We start from the raw sequence: 24,058 nt of genomic DNA on the forward strand, positions 1-24,058 counted from the left end.
ACCAATGTCGTTCGTCCATTTCCTCGTTACGTCATCAAAGACGGGTGGGCGCATGCGTTGCAACACTATGGGCGGATGATGCATTCCGCTTATCGCATGGGTTATATGTCACATACTTTATTTTTATTAGGTACCTATACTTTTTTAAAGATCTCATTTTAATGATAAATCGTGGTCTCTATGAATGGTTGGAAGTAATGACATATCTATTTCATATTCGGTGTTGAATAGGGTCTAGATTGGCTCGAAGGAGGTGGATTTGATTTGATTAATTAATATCAAACAAAATCGTGAATATAATAATATAATTAAAATTTATTTGAAAAGTCCTTGAAAGAATAAATTTAATGAATTCATTTTTGATATTATGAGTCGTAAAACTAAAGGTTCTGGGCCTAGGTCAAGTGAGCTACAAATTGATAAAAAAAAAAAATATATCTTGAAAAACGACCTTTAGCACAGCGTATAAAAATGCTAATATACTTAATAGCTGTTTGAATTTAAGTAATATTTATGAATGCCATTCTCTACAAACAATTAATTGCCGAAGACCTCAATAAAGCTATTGTATAATGTCTTATATAATAATTATTATCTTTATAAAAATAATCTTTTGTAGCGACATATACATATACATACATAAGTATCCCGTATTGACGTGAAAGCCCGTTTTTTTGTTGCAAATTTAATGGACACTGTCGTATTGTTACTGCTCCATTCGTCAGGCTCGTAGCGTAAAATTATATATGTATATTAAAATTGATTATACTTACATATAAAATATGTCCCCAATACACGGTAGCTCATACAAAACAAACAAACTATGGAATGTCGATACATTCCATACTTTAAACGCTCCATTTTTATTGATATATATATATAAAAAGATAAACGCAATACATACTGTATTTTTTTCTAATAAAACATCCTCTTCACAAGAAATATAGATCAAAAATAATTTAATATAATCCTATTTCTACAGATAATGTTGCTTTTCGAAGACTAAAATAGTGCGATCGTTTATATTCAACGATTGTCTTTTTCCTGAAGATATATTATATAATAAACGCGTGACACACGTCAAGGCCAAACATTAAAACGCGTGATCAATGTGAAGGTTGAGAAAATACTGAAATCGTTTAGGTTTTTTCAAATAAATTTCATAATATATATTTTTTTAAACGTATATTTTAGTTTTAAATGAAATTGTGATATAACAACCCTAGTCCAAGAACGCCTTATGCATTCGTACGACAGATTATATAACACGTGACAGAAACACGTGAAGCATTTATAATATTAGGCGCTCAATGACATTTTTTTTTTTAATTTGGTACAATGTATTATTACTTTACAATGAATACGAATTATTTATAAAGTCAATTAATGCCTATAATTTTGTTGAAATTATATAAAACTATAATATATAATAATAGTATAAATAATAATAGGATCATGTGGTTTATATCTTAATAATAATGGGTTAATGCTACTATAATTGCTACAACTTGTTTATGGACCTAGTGGCCTACATAGTGTACCTAAATATTTTTAGTTATAGTTTAGTCGTTGAAGTTGATACGATTTTTTTGGTAAGAATTTTCGCCTCAGCATTAAACTTTTATTTGTGGACAAGCAGTTTCGATAGTTCACTGATATAATTAAATAAATATTTATTAATAATATCAAATATAGAACAAGTAAAAAAATGAAGTGAGTTAAACTACTTTTAAAATTAAAACGAAAAAGGATGTAAGGTTTGTTGGAGTTTTATTTTAGTAACGATAATAATTATTGCTATTAATATAAAATTTAAAATAACAATTGTTTTTTTTTGGAAGAATTTAGTGCAATATAATCCAATATTTTTTCGGTTGCGTCGCAAAACCGGAAAAAACTAGTTCTGCATGAAAACTTTCACATGTTTACTAAAACTAATATATATATATATATATATATATATATATATATAAGTTGTTATGCGTATTTTTTTTATTAAAACAAAAACTATTAAGGAAGTTACGAGGTAAGGCCAATGCCAAGGTTCGTATTTATGTGTTTTTGTTGCATACTAATGATTAAACAAATTAATTTTAATTTAGTAATTTCCATGAATTTATCAAAATAAACCCATAAAATATACCAATTTATATGCAATAACAAATATGGTTTGTGTTAGATTTTTTTTTTATGGCATTGGTTGGCGGGCGAGCATATGGGCCACCTGATGGTAAGTGGTCACCATTGCCCATAGACAAAGGCGCTGTAAGAAATATTAACCATTCCTTATATCACCTATGCGCCACCAACCTTGGGAACTAAGATGTTATGTCCCTTGTGCCTGTGATTACACTGGCTCACTCACCTTTCTAACCGGAACACAACAATACAGAGTACTGTTATTTGGCGGTTGAATATCTGATGAGTGGGTGGTATCTACCCAGACGGGCTTGCACAAAGCCCTACCACCAAGTAAAAATTTTATTTTATGAGGTAGTAATTTCGATCCGCGGTTTTGCTTTCGTGTGATGTAGGGTACACTATGTCCTTCTCTATGGCCTCGACAACGTTATTAGTTACGACAAAACAAATTCACTTAATAATGAACTTACTGCTGGTGAGATAGTTAAAATATATATTTAAAATAAACAATTTTTGTTGTATTTATTTTAGAATGTAGATACAATTAAATATGCCTTACCTTTTATTCATATTCGCCCATGAGTTGAAAAACTCCTGATTGTAAACTAAGATGTTATGTCCTTTGTGTCAAGAACCGTTTTAGGTCATATTTCAATATGTCATTAGACAAAGTCTTTTAGCCCCCCCCCCACCGCCCTATAAATCGAGGGGCCTCAGAAGTGCGCTGCACGGCCAACATTAATAAATATATTGCAGTATAAGTCTTTCGGGTGAACCTTGACAATGAGCACGTGTCTCATTTGGCCCTTATGGTAAAGACGGCAATATTTGTGCCTGTAGTTTCACTGGCTCATTCATCCTTCAAACTAGAACACAACAATACAAACGTATTGCTGTCTGATGAGTAAGATGTTTCTACCCAGACCCCGACGAACGCTATGTTACATAAACTTCTCGGAGCAACAAAAAACATCAAAATCCAAACTGTAATTATTACAGGTATTAAACAATTCGTCTTTTAACAAAACTCGTATCGGTAAGTGTCATAAGTGCGGTGTATTATGTAACACGCTTCACCACATAATGTATAATTAAACATAAGGTTACTGAATATTTCATAAATATCTTACATTAATAGTATGGTCACACCAACCTTGCTTTTATTACAACAATTAAGATTGTTTATATTAAATTAATATAACATTTTAATTTTTAATTTTGAATTATATAATATATTTTATTCACATTATTTTATTTCAAACACTAGAATTGTTTTTATTTTGGTTCCGTATGTATGTACGTGTATGTGATTGTGTACAAAACTGGCTGACCCAATTTCGTTGGGGTAAAATTCATTTAATATGACCTCTTCTATTTTACACTTAAAGTTAAACATAGTTAAAAAAATCTTTTTTAGCGATTTTTTTTTTTTTATAAATTAATTATGTTCCAAATGTCATCTTACAAAACTAAGACTCGGTGCGTTGAAAGTCAGTCAAGACGAACACTTTTTTAAGTATATATTAAATGGTCGTTATAAATTTATTTCAAATAATCCCAATACGAATATAGTGCAAGAATCGTTAAATAAATTGAATAAGAATAAACGAGGAAGTATCGTTTATCTGTAGGCTGAGTTCGTAGGATCGGAACTTTTTAACTATAATCTTGTTAGGCTGACTACAAACGCAGCGTTTAATATAAGGGTTTAATAATCGCGTAGTCGAGTAGCGTTTTTAATTTCTAATTCAAAATTGTAGGATATGAATTATATTCCCTTTCTGGTTATTTTCGTTCTAGAAAATGTATTTAGGCCGCTTGGATTAAAAGGCGGCGTTTGTGGCTTAGGACTCTCCTCCATAGTGGGATGCAATGGGAACGCTTAAGCAAGCTATCGTGAAACCATGTAATGTATGTATGTTCTTTCCCAGGTATCTTTATATCACTTTATTTGTTACTCTTCTGCATGTAACGGTGTAACCTTTTTAATAAATAAAATTAAATAGGACCGTCGTATTTTAAGGATACGAATTTAATTTTGACAATCAATAAGTAAGTATAATGCTTCAAGGTATACTGAATAAAGGAATTTGATAAAAAGGGACCCAAGAACTTAAGTGGCTAAAATTTTATCTTTGCCCTAAAACTAAGAATTAATTAGTAATTATAATTAACTTATAAATGAAGTATATTGAACTCTAATGCTTTATATTGCACCTCTTTTAATTCAATTAAATAACGAACGTACTACTGTTCACAAATGTTGCTATCGTTAGTCAATCTATTATCATTAATCGTACAGATAATACAATTCTCAGACTATAGACTGGTCTACAGCGTTTGAACCGAAAGCGGCTCTCGTGTAAGTAGCCTTAACTGCGTGTGACTGTACGTCCAAGGTTAGCCGTATTTTGTTCCGCGCTATTCGCTCTGACGTAACGAGCCAGATGTAGGCACTCTGTTATCACCGGCGCATAGATACCGCAGTTACCATGTTTCAGACACTAATTGCGTTGCTGATAAAACCTTCAAGGGTTACGTCCTGAAGTATATTTAAATCATGGCAGTGTCTTCGAATTCGTACTGAAAACTGTAGATTTAATTTTAAATGAAACTGAGTAATAATAATTGTAACTACTGACTCTGTTTATCACAAGTCAGTTTGTCTCAGTAGAAACTGTGTTCCAAATCGGTGCTAGTTATATTCAATGTAATCTTCTATAATGACGATTTAAAAGTGCTTGTTAGAACCTTGAATAAAGTACCTGTACTTCGATGTGATTGGAACATATTTTTTCATAAATAGTTAATTGAAGTTCCTAATTGGCCAGTGATGTTTCGCTGACGTTTTTATATTCGTTGTAATTGTAAGATTATTAATGAATTACTAGTGGGTCTCCCGCGAAACATCGCGTTTATTCGAAAGATTTTTTTTTGGGAATTTCGAAACATATGGCAGATTTTGTTTTGATTGCATTAAATTGTAAACCGCAAGTCACTCATCTACATTTGGAGCCACAATTATGAAAACTTTTTAAAATGAATTTTTTAACGTCAAATAGTAGGTTATATTCAATTAGAATTGGAGTTTGTCGATAACAATTTACTTTAATTTTGAATAGGCTTTTTTTATTATACAGCCGTAGTACCGCTCTCTAACCGGCCAGTAACATTTTTCCGCTCTGTAAAATTAATTATTTGTTAAATCGTAACAATTTAGTCGATTCCAATATAGAATCCTCTTTATTCTTCTGCAAATCTATGGCTGGAGCTCTTCATAATGAGATTCTAACCGATTTTTTATGTGCAGCTATCGTCCCATAACCACTGGGACGAAAATCGGCTTACGCTATTCATATATAAGATGACAGCTTTACAACAAAATGATATTAGTGATAAGCAACGTTGAGAAACAGAATCGTGAATATCTTTCTTATAAGTTTTTATGTTATACGTTCGGTAGTTTTATAAAATTACTTCTATGAATCACTCTTGGTGGCCGTCTCGTTTTACAAATCTTGTTTACGTCCACGTGTAGCACGTGTTGCCTTTCATTTTATGTGACGGCACGATTTTAACAGTTTTACCAGCTTAATTTACGTTTGTCTTTTATCAATATATATTTTTTAAATAAGAAAGATGATGGGTCGAATTTAATCTGTAAAAAATGAGATTTTTTTTTTTAAATAAATCATATTTTCTATTATATATTATTAATACAGAGATTATTTTTGTTTGTTTAATAAGCGATGTTGTTAAATATAAATTATTTGAAAATATAATCTTTTTTATCTATATTTGACTTTTACCTGTTCCATTTAAAAAAATCAAAAACTGCAATTTCTTCAACAATTTTATCCCACAGTTGCTAAAAACAAGTTTTTTTTTTCATTATTAAAAAATACCCCGCTGAAAATAAAAATCGAATAGTTAATCTATTTAATCCTTTATTTAAATAGATTCTCCTTAGAAGGAAACTTCTTCGATTAGGATTTAGAATGGTATATGGTCTAGAATTATAAACGAGATTATTCTTTTCAGGTCGTCAGTTCAAGGCACACAAAGTGATCCTCGCAGCTTGCAGCAAACATTTTCAGGAGTTATTCGACACTGCACCGCCGAGCCATGCAGGCGCTTGCTATGTGTTCCTCGAGGCCACCACTGCAGATAACATGCAGGCCCTCCTCGAATTCATGTACAAAGGAGAAGTGCACGTCAGTCAAGACGCACTCTCCAGCTTCCTTAAGAGTGGGGAAAATTTACAGGTACTACAAACTTACCTTAAGACTACATCTTAGGGGTTTTATTGAAGTAGAAACAGTCTGTGAATGTCCGTAAACTGAGCCTGGGCAAAGACTTGCTGAAACCGATGCTGGTTGATACAATTGTTTTTTCTTCACCGCCGAGCGTTAGGTTGGTTATAAGCACTTGAAAATTCAGCGGAGCTTGTCTGAGTATGAAACTCAAATATTCGGCTAAAGTTGACATTTTATAACGATTGCCATATAGTGTCAATGAAAAATCTTAAACAAGAATAAAATTTCGTGACATGGGCTTAAATTTACATTCATTTAACTTACAGGTTAAGGGACTTTCTATGGAGATGTCCAATGACGCTTGGGTGAAACAACAGACTCAACAAGCAACAGAACGTCACCAGACTCGCGTAAAGACGAGTCCGGTGTCCGGTTCTGGAAACTGCGAGGTCCAGGATTCGGCCCCGCCGCAGACGCACACGGCCACATTCGCGCCGATCATGCCGCAATACGGAATGCCATTACATAGTGGTAGCGGCAGCATGGGCCGTTATGCCCCGCCAGCCCACCTGCCAATACATTCGACTTCGCACCGCAGACCGCCTCCGCCGAAACCCTCACCGTCTCAGAGTCCACACGCAAGGAATTACAGGTACGAGAACATACATAATATATATTATTGCTTATATCAAAGTTTTACACAAAACAGTTCTAAGAGCTGTGAAAAATGTTGCAGATTTTGTTTAAACCAGTTCTACTAACAAATTGTCGCTTTATCGTGATTGAAACGAGACGTTATCGTTGCCGTTCAGCCATTTTCCTATCCTACTAACACAACGATCATATTGCGGTTCGTTCGAAGTTGGATCGGAACATAATTGGGATCGTACGATAAATAAGTAGAATTCGCCCTCAGTTATGATTAAACTGAGTTTAATTTTTGTGAAAAATAGTCAAAGTTAGTAGGACTGAACTCGGGAACGTTTCATCACCGTTATGTTTTAGTAGAATTGAACCAGGATGTCAAAACATTGAGTTAATTGGTTTGTTGTTTTGTTGCAACACATTAGTTTTAACGTGGAAGTTTAATAACAATAATTACTATTTAATTATCCTTGTATTAGGTTTTTTTTTTAAATGTAATATTAATTTATGTAATGTAATTCATTTGAATCATTTCATCTTGTTCATCCTTTTTAGTTTTTTTTTTTCACGTTTAATTTAATTTCGTTTTGAGGGCGTTGTGATTGTGAGGAATCTTAGTAAACATTATAACTAAAATTCATAATTTTCTGTGAAACGATACATTTATTAATAACATGGAATTAGTATCCTATAATATGATTTTACAATATGATTATTGTAAAACATTATAGGCAAAGCTCATCATCTTCGCATTGCGGCAGCGTCGCTGATGAACCAGACACGCGTTCATCACCCGGCGCAGGCACGAGATACGAAGAAACACAACCAGATTGCACGTCTACTCACGCAAACCCGATAAAGAATAATGGATACGAAAGAGCCGCCTCAACTAATGAAGAAATGATGGAACGCCTGCCTAATGACCAGGGAGCTGAAGGTTAGTTCCATTGTTTTTAAAGATTTTTTACCATTTTTACAAGTCTATTGTAAATGTTTAGCTTCAAAAGTACAATATTTTTTGGAGAATTAGTAGCTGCTGACCCCTTAAAGCTGCTTTTGATTTAAATATCAGTAACAAATAACATTGTGTTGTAAGTAAAAAAAAATCAAGTTATATGAATATTATAAAAATCTTAAAAAACAATTAGTAGTATTATTGATATTTACGTTTTCACTTTCACTTCCATCACTTCAGATTTACGTGTAAAAAGTGAAAATGACTACCACGCTAGCGGCTATAACAACTCACCACCGCCAGCAGTACCGATACCCACGACGAACTACCACGACAAGCCACACGAGACATCACCCGTACCGCCCAAACCCAGCCCCGACACCTGGCCGACGAAACTGATTACGAGCAAATCTGGAGGAATCGCGACTGCTGACGGTTAGAACAATTTTTTTTTCTAATAACTTCAGATTATTGGGCTTTGCAACTAGTCTTTGGGGCTGTTTTAAAATTTAGAGATGTGAATTCTTGATTTTGCTATATTCACTCAATATCTCATTAATGTCAAAGAGGAAAAATCCGTTTTAGATTTAGATTTAAAATTTTTAAAATCAAAATTTCTGGAAATTATTTCATTATTATCATAATATAATATAATATAATGTAAAACGTCATCGTCACTTAAACTATAAAAACTATATTTTAAAAATATTAATAATGTCTATAAAATACACTTTTCGATGATCATTCTGGAAATTAACAAGAAAAGATGATTTCCTTGTAATGTTATATTGATGCTGATATTAATTGAATGTTCATAAAATTTCAGGAAAAAAATTAAAGTGCCCATACTGCGAGAGACTCTACGGATACGAGACGAATCTGCGAGCTCACATTCGGCAACGGCATCAGGGAATTCGGGTGCCGTGCCCGCACTGTTCGCGCACGTTCACGCGCAACAACACGGTGCGACGCCACATTGCTCGCGAGCATCGCCACCAGGTCACTCCGCACCTATCCCAAGGCCCACTTCCTAATCATACGCAGTAAATCTATTGTGTTTTTATATTTTATAAAACTTTTATCAACCGAACTACCTCTGCTCTTTCCGACGCACGCGGGTCATCTTTATTCGAATTTTACAAAAACTTAGCGATAGGCTGACGTAAAGTTCTATGAACTGTCAAATTTATATGTCAATGAAATTGACAGTTCATTGGAGGTTGTGTCCTAATTTTAATGTTATAATCGTGGTCACCCGCGCTGCGTCATTATTCTTTGTAACTTGCGTACAATAAATAATACCTCGTTGATGCATATTATGTAACAGTAATCTACCTCAGAAATTGATCTTACGATTTTTTAAGATTTTGGAATTGTGCGATAATTGTTACTTAATTTAATATTCACGTGCGACTTCGAATGGTTGCTCAGTGCTCGTGTCTATTGTCTGGTACTGTGTTTTAAACATTGAGTACCTTTTCTTGCACCCGCATCGCGTAAACGTACCTTAATTTGACTGTGAGATAAAGTTACCTTGTATAAACGATTTATTTTGAGCTCTCGGTCGTCTATGACATAGCTTATATTATATTAACAGGGCTAGGGAGTCTTAGGGATGTCGTTGAGACTGATGGTCATAGGCTTAGTGTATGTAAATAATAGGAGAATGTTGTATATCGCCTTGGCCTAGGTTGAGACACGCGTTTGACGTTGCATGGTGGCAAAATTATTCTACGATTACTTTTATTATCTACTCGACTTATAATATATATTCATAATTGCAATAGACTGTTAAACTGGTTTAAGTTATCTTATTTGAACACATCTGTGATACAATAGGACAAGCTCTATATGTTTTAGTTTTTGCCACTTTAAGAGATAAAAATAATGATGCGTATCCAAACGGGAGTTCAAACGTAACGTGAAATTGAACGGTTTTTAGTTTGTACAAAGTACAATTTTCCCTAGACGCATAAGTAGGTAGATAAAAAAAACGTGTTAAAAATTTTGCATGTAAGGTTCGAGGCATGAATGTTTTTACTATCCGTAACCGTCGTTCGTTCCAGGCTCGCCTGACGGATGTTACTATTGAGACCAAATAATTATATGTTTTTACGCGATGGTGTCGATTTTAACATTCCGCTTTAATTATTTTTTTCGTCGTAGTGCATTTAGGTAAAGGCCACTTGTTACTTTTATATACCTAGTCATTTCAAGTGCAACAGTTGAGATTTAAAGAATAATTATTTAATAAATATAAGAGTGCAACGGCGTTATTGTATTATAACTGTTGTGTGAACGCCGTCGTCGCTCAAATCAGCTTCAAATATATAACATTTAAATTCCGAACTTATATTTTTTTTTAAGTTGAACTTAAACACAAAGCAAATGGGACAGTGCCAAATAACCTCAATTTTAAGTACACATCTATTATTTATTTTTGTTAAGTGTGAATGTAGCGACTGTGTGTTATATTCCTGATATTTAGGAAAAAGTTGCATTCATATTTATAATATTTATATTTTAATGTACATTTTTTTTTACGAACGCTTTACAAAGGCTCAGTGATTTATTGTTAAAGTAGCAGTTTCTGTTCGTTACTCAGATGATTAATTTACCTCATTTTTTTATTGCATTTAAGACTTAAGGTATATTTTGCAGATGTGCAGTCCTTCTAGTGTCAGTTTGGATAGAAATATTGTACCTAAACTTTTAAACTATTAAGATAAATATATTTTTCTCTGAAATAGATTTTACTAGCTCGTTTTATATTTATATTAGATTTCGTGTAATATTTTAAAGATGCTATTTTAAATCACAAACAATAATTGTAAGGCTAAGAGAAGATATATTCATTCTGACAAGCAATTTTATATGTTTATTTTTAAATTTATCAGACGTTTAATATTTTGTTGTGTGATTCGAAGATTTCATTTGTATGGAAAATTATTTTGAATGAAAGACATGCTTATCATCAGATAAAATTCAAATTATACTGAAATATGGTTCGGTTTGATTGTAAAAGATTAAAGCAATAATATGGAAAGTTTGAAAATTATTTCGGAAAGATCGCAGTCGAAATTGTTCATTGCTTTTATATGAGACGAAAGGCAAGGCTACACATTACATCCATTTGCATTACATCAGTTTGCGCAGTTACGCTGTTACACATAAAATAATCCAACAAATTAACTACAAAAACAGCTAATGCTATTTAAGCGATGATTGAATTTTGAAATCCATACTGTCCAATATTTTCTGCAATGCAATAACACAAATCGCTCTTTTGGAATTGCGCCAGTTAAATGTGTACCCATGTGTAATTTTAACTGCACAGACTGGTTTGCACAAGTAAACGCGAAGCATAGATCTATTCACTCACGAAGGCGCGACCCTCCACGTTCAACTATCGGCTTGCATTAGTATGATGTAATAAAAATGTAATCTAATTTGTATTTTTTTTGCTGCCTTTACTCTTAGTCGTCTCACGCACACTAAGACGTCTTGCAAGCACGATCGTTACTCAAACTAATGCATGCCGTTATTAAAGAAAATGGAGGGTCTCATCTTTGTAAATTACTAGGTCTATAATGCAAAAGGGTGTAGCCGGTCTTTAGCAAAAGATGATCATTGTTACATGTCGATGCTGTAACAATTTTAGCCATTGGATGTTTTGAACGTTATACAGACAATATATTTCTACAAATCGATTGTTAATTAACGGCGATGTGAGTTTTGTATCTGTAGAATACCATCGAGAGCGGTGCCTTGAACTTTGGGCAGATATGACGGGTTATTTTGGGCGGTAAAATTATCGTAACATTATTTTTGTTAGTCGAATCTATGACGATTCATTGTAATTATTATTGTTTCATATTTTCGGCATTCTTGTGTTAGGCGTACTATTGTTAAGACGTGTTTTATTACTATTTCAATTATAAATTGTTAAAAATTATTTTTTACTATATTTGAAAAATTAATTAGAAAGATGATTAAGTAGTTATTCTGTTTTATCATTTCGTTTTGTTTTATGAATTCAAAATTCATAAATGTGATTTCTTTTGACATTTAATGTTTATTTGTGATACGTAAAAGGGAAATTGCATTAATGCATCACGTTTTATGCTTTCATTTACGATTAATCGCGTTAATTTTAAGGGGTATTGATGGATTCTCTGAGCGTTGACACTAAGGGATCGCCATTATTTCTACTTTAATTCTTTCATTATATATTAATAAGGTACAAATTTATAAAAGTAAAAAATATCACAATAAAATAAGTCAATTTTATTCTAAACAACAATTCTGTTTTGATTTCTTGATAAATAATTACGATTTCTTGTGATTGTACGAAATTCTACATTAACGGCACATTCGAGATCATGTCATAAATAAATTATTATTGGATTGTTAAATTTAAATATAAGTGGACGAGTTAATAGGTCCCCAATAGGTTTAATGTTGTATTCGATGTGACATTCACGTTAAGTCGATGTATCCTCCTCTTCTACTCGGGCGGTCTCTCTCGCTATTGTGATAGTAAATCTGTTTAGTAAATGTGCATACGATGTATAGTTACGAATGGCGACCAGCCGATATATTCTACACTTAATGTTACGGGAATTATATAAATAACAATCATGGAATTGAGTTGGACTAATTTGAGCAAGTGAATGATAGCATCACATGGAATGATTTACGGATTTACATTCGCTTATTTTGAACGTTAACGAATCGAGATATATTTCAATGCTTTTTATCGTTAAATACTACAAAATTCACTCGCTCAAAACTGCATTTAATATTCTTTGCTTGAAATTAAAGCTCGTCTGAGCAATTTTTTTTTTTTTTAGATTATTTCTTATTTTAGTTAGTTTTATGTATCGCGATATGTCGTGATGGTATTGCCAAAGATTGATACGGGTATGGTGACCCTCTGCCGTCACATGGGCTACGCGGTCACTCTACATTTAACATTTGAAACGAAACATCGATCGAGTCTCACAATACGGTACTCGAAGCGTTAAATGTACAGCGACCGCTCATCCCAATTAGTATATAAGTTAATCTACCTCCAGGTATATAAATTAGTTATAAGTAAGCTTTTAAATAGATTTTTATATGAAGGATTAATGTAAAATTAGTTTTAAGAGAAAATATTATAAAAATAAAAAAAATTTAAAGTACAAATAAAACTACCTCAGGATTCATGTTTAGTCAGATTTAGTACTACGAAAACAAGTATTAAATTAACGTTGGTTATATTAACGAGTTTTTTACTAAGTGTCATTGAAATGTTTATCGGACTGAACGTTAGAGGAACAATTTTATGTAATGTGGATGAAAATGTAAATTACGTTCAGATTTTGGATGAAGATATTCTATACGTTCATTGAATCTCTGCGAGGTAGTTCCCTGTTTCAACTCGGTGCTCAATGTCGAAATGGGAGGTGTACGAGCGATAAGTTACCTTTGAGCTGAGTTGATAGTCCTAATATATAAGTAATAATTGTTAATTAGGCTAGTTATAAATAATCTCATTGATGTTCTACCTCATTTTAAAGCACAAAGCGTTGAGAGATCGTTCCTGAGCCATTCAGCGTAATCTAATTGTACCTTCGTCACTCGTAAGGAGTATAAAACCTATTTTTTTTTTTCATAATTTTATTATTATTACTTTTTTCCCAGTTATTTCTTGTGTTGCATAGATGTTACTATGTTTTAAGAAGATGAGAAATGAAAAAAAATTATTGTTTGTTAGGTTTCTGCGAATTAAAAAAAAAATGTAACAAAAAAAAATATTACTTTTTGTTTTTTATTTTTTATTTTATCTTTATTTTCCTTATTTCCTTTTTTTTAATATTATTTATTGATATGTATTTTTTTTATCGACAAGTTACACCCGTCCATCGTGATTAACATTTATTGTAATTTTAAGTACATTATTTAAGGAATTGATCGTTCGTATAACCATAATCTAGTTGCACGAATACTGACAGGAATTTTTTTTTAAGTAATCATTCGGTGTTTATAATTTAAGTATTGCACTAGAAACACGCGCGTTTGCGTATTTGTCTACGAATTTGATAAGCAAAGTCATATAAATGTTTTATCGCGTTTAATATGTAAGTTATCGTTACATGCTCATTTTCTTGTAATATCATTAAAAACGCATATTTAACGCGTTTTATAATATAGACGTCTTCGGTTACGTCCTTAACTTGACGATATAATATAATATAATTAAAAATAAATGTCAGCAATTGATAATATTGTTAATAAGAGCACACCGAGATAAAAAGTTTAAATAATTGTAACTTTGTAACGGTTTTTTAAATACAAAACTAACACCACATAGCAAACCAATTATTGAAATTGGTTGTACTTTTTGAGAACAATTTAACATACATACAGTTACGGGAAATAATTACCTCTTTTTAAGTCACCAACAAACAAGACGAAACAAATAAAAAAATAACAAATATTTTCAATGACGAAGTAAATAATCTATGAATTATTTGGACATAAAAAAAAACTATACTATTTATTTACATAATAATTATTTACATCGATGACTTAAAATATATGAAAAATCTAAAATAATATGAGCTAAGGTACAAATCGTGTCCGCGTGGAATATTGGATAATATGCTAGCAACATTGACTCGCCGCCATTGTTACGGAATTAGTTAAGTTGAGATATCTAGATTGATATTTTAAGATCGTTGCGTCGAATTCGGTTTGATCGTTTTTTGTATAGGATGATCATTTCATGGCTGTAAATAGAACTCATAATATTGTCAATATAATTATTTTCTATTCTCTCGGTGTCATTTTGAAATTCTTGGTGTCATAAGTGTGATTCCACAACTAGCTGTCGAGTAAATAAAAGGAGCACTTCTTTCTATAATAACTAAAGTACAAATCAAACAAGTCTTAAAATTACTGTCAGTACAAACGTAATTAATGGAAATTATAATATCGGATTTTATGTAAATGTTGCCAAAATTATATTTTTTGGAACATCCGCTGAGCTATAATTTAAATTAGGTATATCTGAATAGAGTACAAAATTTGAATACTTAAAATCTATGTACGACAGCCCGCGTTGATGGATCGATCGGTGTGATGGGTTTATTCATGTTGTCGTTGTTCTTATTAAAATTTTAATATAAACCGTCTCAGTAAAATATACGCTATTTTAAAACTATCTTTAAGCAATTAAAGATGTTTTTAAACTGCAACGATTCAGACGGTTTTCATAAGAAAGTTTTAATAAGAAACTACAACCGTCTGTAATTATATTTAATGTTTGCTTTCTGTATATTTATATGAGGATTTTTGTAGTTACTCGTGAGGGCAAGGGTATACAAACGTACTCGTCTGAGTACAGGCTTAGGTTGATAGTATTGCGTAAGATTGTAACGTAAACCATCATGGTTGTAAAACTAAGTAGGATTTTGTACGTAGTTAACTAATGATGCTTAGTGAACTAATCGGTCGTCGATGGTATTTGTCTGTAAAGGGAAAGTGATTGTCTGTGATTTTTTTAAGCGACTTTTTTATATATATGGAAAAAAAAATATTGAAATTTCTTAACAGTAAGAATAGCACTACTTGTGATTTTTAGATATTTTATTAGTTGATTTCATTTTGTTGTACAATACGATAGGATAAAGTAGGGGGTGTAGCGGGGTGTGAAAAGCGGGTTGAATGTACATACATTAAATTATAGATTATGTACAAATAAAATATTGGCATACGGAAGAGCGTATCAAGCTGTTATGACGATTGGTTTGACCACAGCGACGCTTCTTTGTGTTGTGGAGTCGCGCGCGCTTCAACTTTCGCACCCGGGGTTCAAATTCCGGGGGCCCATTACGAATTTACATTTGAGGCCGCGCGTCTCGTTAAAATTAGCAAATTAATTTATTGTATAATCCTAACATTAATGATTTACCTCGTTCTAGCGAATTTTTTTAGTGTGGTAACATTTTTGCGATTTTCGTTTGTTAGTTTAATGTGCTAATGGTAGTATGAAAATGTTATGTTTGCTGTCTGTGGAATGGACTTAAGTGCGGGGACGGATGTCGCGAGCGCCCTCCGTGTGCCGACGGCGGCTCCACTTAATCTTTCACGGTAGCTTTGTGTTCTGTCTTCTTGATAATTCTTAATTCGAGTACACGTGCCGTGCGCTGTCGCTACCGCTATTAACCACTGTACTAATTATTTCAAACATCCATTTGATAGAAAAATTGTTAAATATATAATATATATTATGTTTAAAGTACGTTTATTTTCCATATTTAATATTCAAGCTGTTATGTTGTTCGATTCTTTGGTTCATTAGCGTGAAAGCAAACGCCATAGCACGTGTGCCGAACGATATTGTAAAAATACTGTATAAAACGAACTTTGATACAGGTAATAGTCCAAGTGCACTAATTATAAATATATATTACGTAAACAAAAATCCCTCACGTACCTACAATCTGACTTAGGTATAGAATATGGAAAATAAATCGTTCCATTGTGGAATTCTTAAATTAATAAAAAAATGTTGCTAAAATATAATAAAATTTGTTTCATTTGTATTATTATTTTTTTACCAGTTTTAACTAGTTTTATCCAGTTTGTTTAACTCGGTAGGCATTTTTAGAACACGCATGTTTTTATTTATTATTATAGAGCATTTAAGAATCGGTACGTTTAAAACGTGCGAAAGAGATGGCAACATTATTTATCTCTATCAAATGAGTTTTTATTCGGCATACAACAGAAGCAGATTCAATGTCTTATTAAATAATATTTACAAATGAGAAAAACATACTACAACGATACAGAAACAGTATATCTCTTAGGCTGATATATTAACTATAAGATATATAATTTTTGTTAAGTTGACATGAGTCGGCTAATAAAATTATACAAGTCAATTTAGTAAATAAGAACACGTGAAACTCGATCGAAGGACCTAAACCTGAAGACTGCTCGGCAGTGAAGATACTTGAGGTAAATTGTATGTCTCGGATGAAATTCTGCCCGTCTGTGTCAACGGATCGGAGCCGCGGTGGAATAAGCTCTACAACGCCTCAAAGAGAATAGGCCAGTTTTTGTCCAGCAGAGATGGCCCAGTGGTTAGAACGATTAGAACTTAACCGATGATTTCGGGTACAAACCCAGGCAAGGACTACTGAATTTTCATGTCCTTAATTTGTGTTTATAATTCATCTCGTGCTCGGCGGTCAAGGAAAACATCGTGAGGAAACATGCATGTGTCTAATTTCAAGGAAATTTTGTTACATGTGTATTCTATGTGTATCCCAGCAATAGGAAATTTACAGGCTGTTAATGTAATGTAATTCAGCAGTAGTAAATTAGTAATATGATCAGATATTTTTTTGTGGATTATATGACACCCAATCTAATTACAGACACAAGGGACATTAAATTGAATTAATAGGAATGAAGACTATTTTCATATACCACGTAATTATTACATAATTGTACAGTATGCTCTGGTAAATAATAGAAAAAAAAAACAAAAAAACTGTCATTATTTTCAAAAATGGAACTTGTGCAGTACGATTCTTTAAGAATTCACTTCGTATCACATGCGTGAAATATGTCAATATTACTAACGGCGATGCGCCATTTTGATACGTAGCTACTTATATCCTATAAATTTTATTATCACATTTTGACATTGCACGCTCGTGTCCTGCGGTGAGTTTTGAGTTTATTTTTACAGAATACCTCTACTGCCGCTGATTTGTAGTCAGTGTAAACAGTGGCCCTGTTGTCGTTTGTTCGTTACTCAGCTACCGTAAAAATGGTCCAATCAACTACGGCGACTGTTTGCAAATAATATACATATTTCAATAAAAAGTGATCGTTTATCACTTTGCTATTAAAAGTTTCTTGTGTATTTATCAAAGTCATTTTTAAAGGTAAGGCAGAATTGATTGCGCATATTGTTGTATAATAAAATTTATAATTAAAGAAAACTAAAACAGTTATATTTTTGTATTTAGCAGATAATATATAGCATATTTTGTTAATGTGTAGGTACCACCCTCCCATCAGATATTCTACCGTCCAAAAGCAATACTTTGTGTTCCGGTTTGAAGGGTGAGTGAGCTAGTGTAACTACCGGCACAAGGGCCGTAACATCTTAGTTCCTAAGGTTGCTGTTTTGTTGCTGAATTGGCGATGCAAGAAATTGTTGATATGTAGTGGTGACTTCTTACCACCAGATGGCTCGATTGCCCGTCCGCCTGCCTATACCATAAAAGTAACATCAAAGTATATATGTCGCAGTCAACTGGTTAAATTAGGCATTCAATAAAACGGCTAGTCGCTTTAGTAAGCGGCGCGAACCCCGTTCAATCAGTGGTTTATCTTCCGATCTTAGACGTTTTTTTATTTGAGTGAAAAACCTGACTGATAACTCTATGTCTCAAACTTCTTGGCGTTGTTGGTATTACTCCTAGATTATTTAATTAACTAAAAATAGAATAAGCACCTGTCTACCTACAAAACTTACCTGAAGTCCACCGATTTTTAAAATCGTTAATAAAAAACCTTATCATCAATAATTCTAATTTAACGGTTGGGTTGTGTGTAGTATATTTGAAATATATGTACATTCGAAACGAAAATGTTATTCAATGATCGAAATAAATTATCTAATACGAAGTGTCTACAAAACTGTACATGGAATGGTTGTGTACAAAAAACACGGAAATATGTGTTCCTATGAGCTTGTGGTCACTAAGCGTCGCCTGAATAATTTATTTAAATAACTACTCATTCGGCTAAGATGGAATGTATATACTTGTTATTAACCTTCAAAGTGAAATGTCGAATTGTGTACAGGAAGCAGCAGAAGTGTTATTATTTAATTTTTTTTTTCATTTTTATTTTAGGAATGTATAACGAGCGACGTTAACTGATAGTTGTTAGTTAGATTAAAACTTTAGTCGGCTTAAACCACGTTTTAGGCCATCGATGCGTTCCCGGCCACGGGATCTAAGACTCTCGAGTCAGTATTTACACTGGCTGACTAACATATCAAATTACACCAACATTGCTAAAGGATATTATATAGTTAGCAATTTTTACTTTTTATTTAATTGCAATTAATTATCTTGCCTACATTACTTAATGGTTGAATGAGTACTTAGATTATTGCCAGTTCTTCTCCATAGAATCAAGATGATTTTTATAGAATCGACGCGTTACAGCAAACGCGTCGATTCTATAAAAATCATCGCGTAGCTTCAAAAGTTTCAAAAAAGTTTTTTAATTATTACCGAAACCTGTGAATAAAACGAGTTTGAGCCATTTCAAGAAAAATTATAACATTAATAATTTTATTATGAGCAATTTTATCAATAAGAAAAAAATAAATGATGATAAATTCCCTTCGACGGTTCTTATCAAGGTAAGCTGAGGTATTTTTTCTTTAGTAAATACTTTTTTAATTGATCTCTTTCTACTTATTTTTAAATGCTTAGTGGAGCTGTGGACAAAACAAAATATTATCCTTAATATGACGTCACAGCACTTATGGTGGGTGATAGGCTATTTTTATACGTGTAGTGTATATCCATTAAATGTTAAAGCCAATGTCGCATAACACTGTCTGAGATTTGACGATCATGTTCTACGTTGAGTTTCGACTTTACTTTCTGCTGTCTTATAAAGAAAATTGACGGAAGCAATTACTGCTTGGATATGGGAATTCAATGTTTTGCTTCCTATATGTAATTTAAAAATTATCTCGCCTTATTGGTAATTGTATAATTTATTTAATTACTCTATACATGTATGAAGTTATCTAAAGGCGAAGAAGTCGAGATGGTACAGTTATAATTCAAATCGTTTGTAACGTGTTCGGCGATGAAGGATCACTTCGGATGAAAATCAAAACAAAAGAATGACGAGATTACTAGTGACGTACCATAGACTTTAACCAGCGGACGAGCAAGAAGTTTTAATGATGGGAACCCAATTGTCGAACTATAAAGTAAGTAATTTAGAAGTTATGCGGATAAATATGAACTTAGATAAGTATCGAAATCAAAGTACCTAATCGAAAACCAAATGAATTATATTTAATTTATCTGATTGCTTTATAAGTTTCAAATATCTTGTCCGAACCGCGAGGGCTGGTCATCGAGACCCAATATCGTATTATTACATTTGTTTTATAATTTTATTCATGATATTATATTAATTAATTTCGAAATAAAAACTAATTTACAAAAATGACCTCCCAAAGTTTTGGCTGCGAACACTCCAATGAATATACCGATAAATTATAAAATCATTAACTATAAATCCGCGTGAAATCGACACACGTAACTGGCATTTGCGGAATCTCCATTTCAATTCCATTGCGACGAATACCCAAACTTAATGAGACCAGGGGAGGCAATAAGACATTTCATTTGAGGATACGAGAGGCTTATGGGCTTTTATGGGATATTTTTTGTTACCATTTGTAGCCTAAGCCTTTTTAGGTGTCATTCGGTTGGCTGTACAGTTATTTATACTGTCGACTGCGGGCGGAGGTGGTCAATGATAATGAGAAAGATAATAACAGTGATATAATTTCAAAAAACACAATTTAGAGTACTCTGTGTTGTGTTTTTAAATGTTGTCTTTCCTTTCGCCTAGTAAATTCCAAGCCCAGCTAAACAGTGGAAAAGGGTAATAGAAAACTTTCTTCAAAATTGTTTGATGTCAGTTCAAACCCTAGAAGAATTTTAATCTTTTTGTTCATTCGCATACCAGGTTAGGTTTCTGAAGTGAATACCGTAAAGGATATTTTTTTTAAATAACAGCGTTCCTAATTGTTTAAGGCACTACTATTATTCCTATTTATCCACCCTTTTAAGCTAAATTGTGTTAGGAGTGGGGACGACAATAGCCCAAGGGGATAGCATCGAACCTGTGACTTTTTACATCGCTAGACGGCCCGTAAAACGAAAAAAAAAAAAAAACTTAACCGTAAACTTTTGTATCCGAAATCTATAAATATCCGAAATCCAAACTTAAAATCAAATTGGTCAATGTGAAATAATATTTTTCTTAACCTTTGACCTATGACCTTTTTGTAACATTATCCTTAAATTTTTGACAAATAAAGGATTGGAGTGCAACTTACCTTTATAAATCTCAAAAGCGAAATCGATCTAAACGCATTTTAATTTTACATGGATTATACATCAGAAAATCATTCTAAATCCATAATAATATCTAATAATATGATCTATTAAATCGAAAGAAATTATTAAAAACAAGTGACTGCACAATCACACGCGTAGTGAGATTAAATGCAACGAATTCATATGTCACCAATTAATCTTTGTAAAGAGCAGTCCTGCCTTTTTCAAGATCGTCAAGTGACCGCTTCACAGGGAACTAATTTACTCTCATATAGAGCAGTATAAAAGCCAACAGCGTGAGAAATAATCATCATTATTCGAACGGATAATCTCAAGACAAGCAATGGCAGCTAAGGTCTGTAACTGGCATTCACTTTTTAAATTTCGTTAATAATAATTATGAAATATTAACAATGCGCTTGAAATCGAACTATATTCTACTATGTTTTGTACAAACCCATAATTGGGTGCTAATTCAAGCCCATACAGCAACATTTTACCGCCAAACTGTCTGATTGTTGTGTTCTGGTTTGAAGGGTAGCTGGGCTGGTATAACATAATATCTTAGTTCCCAAGGTTGATGGCGCATTGGTGATGTAAGTGATGGTTAATATTTCTGACAGTGTCAATGTCTATGGGTGGTGACCATATCAGGCAACCAATTAAAAAGTCCATCAAATTATTTTATAAATAATTTTTTTGTTTTAAATTATGCTTAAAATAAAATATGATTTAGTTATAAAATATTGTGTGATATATTTTTGTCATATTTTTGCAGTTGGTTGTAGTACTCGCCCTGGTGGCCGTGGCCCGCTGCTCAGTGGTGCCAGTAGCGCGAGCAGACGCCGACTACACGAGCTTCGCGTACGACGTGGCGGACCCCTACACCGGTGACTTCAAGAGCCAGGTCGAGACCCGCGTCGGTGGAAACGTTCAAGGACAGTACTCGCTCCTCGAGTCTGACGGTACCAAGCGTACTGTAGACTACGCTGCTGATGATGTCAACGGATTCAACGCTGTCGTACGCAAAGATCCCGCTGTTGTTGCCACACCAGTGGTTGCTGCTGCTCCTGCCGTAGCTGCAGTTGCTCCCGCCGTTGTTGCCGCCCGCACTTTCGCCTCTCCAGCACTGATCGCTGCCCGTACTTATGCGTCTCCTGCTGTCTATTCCGCTGGCGTGCACGGTGTGGTCGCAGCTCCCACTGTTTACTCCGCTGGTCACTCAATCGTATCTCCCCTTTCTTACTCTGCCCCCCTTCACTACTTCTAATTCTAAAGACCCTGTTAAAACGACGATTACTCTTTATGTAAATATTATGTATTTAAAATAATAAATATACGTTGAAAATTCTAAATATAGTTTTATTGTTTGTTTGTATTGTTTACAATATATTTTGTGGACATACCAAATGGAAATAAATTTTGCTGCTTTCATTTAATTTACTTTAACAATCATTACATAGTATAAAACAAAGTCGTTTACCGTCGTCGGTCCATATGCATGCTTAGATCTTTAAAATTACACAACGTATTTTGATGCGGTTTTTTTCTCAATAGATAGATTGATTCATTAAAAAAATTTAAATACCTACATTGTGCATTTAATATAGATCAATATGGCCCTTTACAGCATGTAATTTAAATGAATATTTTCGAAGATATTAAAAAATTAAAACGCAGGGACATAGCGGTTTACATTGTTTAATGACTGAAAAACTGTGATCGTTGTAATTTTGACATTTTGTAGTATATTTAGTATCAGCATTGTATCCTTGCGAAGCCGGGGTGGGTTGCTAGCTATAGATAATTTCAACAGGACAATCAATAGGACATTTTAATTCATTGAAGAACTTAGCTCGTTAATATGTTTGATTTAGAAAAAAATATATACATTAATATTAAAATAATGTCGGATAGCAATTTCGTGATAGAATGAAAACATTATCAGATACTCCATTAAAATAGCGCTCAATAGTATTACATGAACTAACATTTATAAACTTGTTCCATTAATAGCATTTAATTATAACAATAAATAAAGTGGAGCCATTTGTTTTTGTTAAAATTTCATTGTTGCTTATCAAAATAAGTAATACCAGTCTTAGTAGGTATCAGTAGATGTCTACTGGTTACAACAAGAGGTTTGTTGATTTTTTCGTCTTGAACTGCGATTCAACAAGGCAACGTTTTTAACACCACCACTTGGTTTTATATGGAGTATATATTTATTTGATCCCCCAATGTTAATAACTGTTTATATCTCAAGTAAAATAAAATAGTCGACTTGATATTATTACTAATACATTTGTATCTTCTTAATCAATGATAATATTTAGTTTAGTTTCAGTCACGTGTTTTTGTATTTAGTTTTGTTAGTGTATTTACATTTCGATGCATTTAAAACTAAACATTTAATGATGTTGTGTAACATATATTTTAGTTCATCTGGAGTTATATCTCATCTAATCACACGCTGTTATGTAAGAATTTTGGAAATGGTTATTATAAATTTTAAACATTCGTTCTAGAGAATAAGTTTTCCAGCATTGGTAATATAAGAACTCGAGACTCCCTCCGAGATGATTTTACAAATTTGTATTACGTAACCTTACGTTAGATTAAATTTACAATAATATTATGACGTCATAATTGTCATTTATTTTAATAAAACAATCATTGTATTTGAACGAAGAGCAAAGGTAAATTCACAACACCTCAAACATTAACATTTGAGTTAGCCGGTGTGATCACAGGCACAAGGGGCATAACATCTTAGTTCCCAAGGTTGGTGGCGCATAGGTGATGTAAGGAATGGTTAATATTTCTTGCGCCTTTGTCTATGGGCGGTAGTGACCACTAACCATCAGGTGGCCCATATGCTCGTC

At 32.9% G+C, this 24,058-nt stretch overlaps 2 protein-coding genes across 4 annotated transcripts in view; both read left to right on the forward strand.

Moving 5' to 3' along the window:
• The window catches only part of LOC125077102 (zinc finger protein chinmo), a 49,142-nt gene extending 38,803 nt beyond the window's left edge, over window positions 1-10,339 (forward strand). For 2 of the 3 annotated variants that reach the window (XM_047688904.1, XM_047688903.1), the window contains exons 3-7: window positions 6,184-6,407; window positions 6,725-7,050; window positions 7,775-7,980; window positions 8,239-8,433; window positions 8,825-10,339. In XM_047688904.1, coding sequence (XP_047544860.1) covers window positions 6,184-6,407; window positions 6,725-7,050; window positions 7,775-7,980; window positions 8,239-8,433; window positions 8,825-9,045 — 1,172 coding nt within the window. In that variant the 3' untranslated portion in view covers window positions 9,046-10,339. The remainder of the gene's footprint in view (window positions 1-6,183; window positions 6,408-6,724; window positions 7,051-7,774; window positions 7,981-8,238; window positions 8,434-8,824) is intronic. The other variant, XM_047688905.1, reaches the window with a different exon arrangement.
• Window positions 10,340-21,488: 11,149 nt separating this feature from the next.
• LOC125077303 (larval/pupal rigid cuticle protein 66-like) lies at window positions 21,489-22,528 on the forward strand. Its single transcript, XM_047689213.1, has 2 exons — window positions 21,489-21,528; window positions 21,952-22,528. Exons 1-2 carry the CDS (start codon window positions 21,517-21,519, stop codon window positions 22,441-22,443), a joined length of 504 nt encoding a protein of 167 aa, XP_047545169.1. The 5' UTR covers window positions 21,489-21,516; the 3' UTR covers window positions 22,444-22,528.
• The last annotated feature ends 1,530 nt before the right edge of the window (window positions 22,529-24,058 follow it).

Source organism: Vanessa atalanta, chromosome 3 (assembly GCF_905147765.1).
Source record: "Vanessa atalanta chromosome 3, ilVanAtal1.2, whole genome shotgun sequence".
NCBI lineage: Eukaryota > Metazoa > Arthropoda > Insecta > Lepidoptera > Nymphalidae > Vanessa > Vanessa atalanta.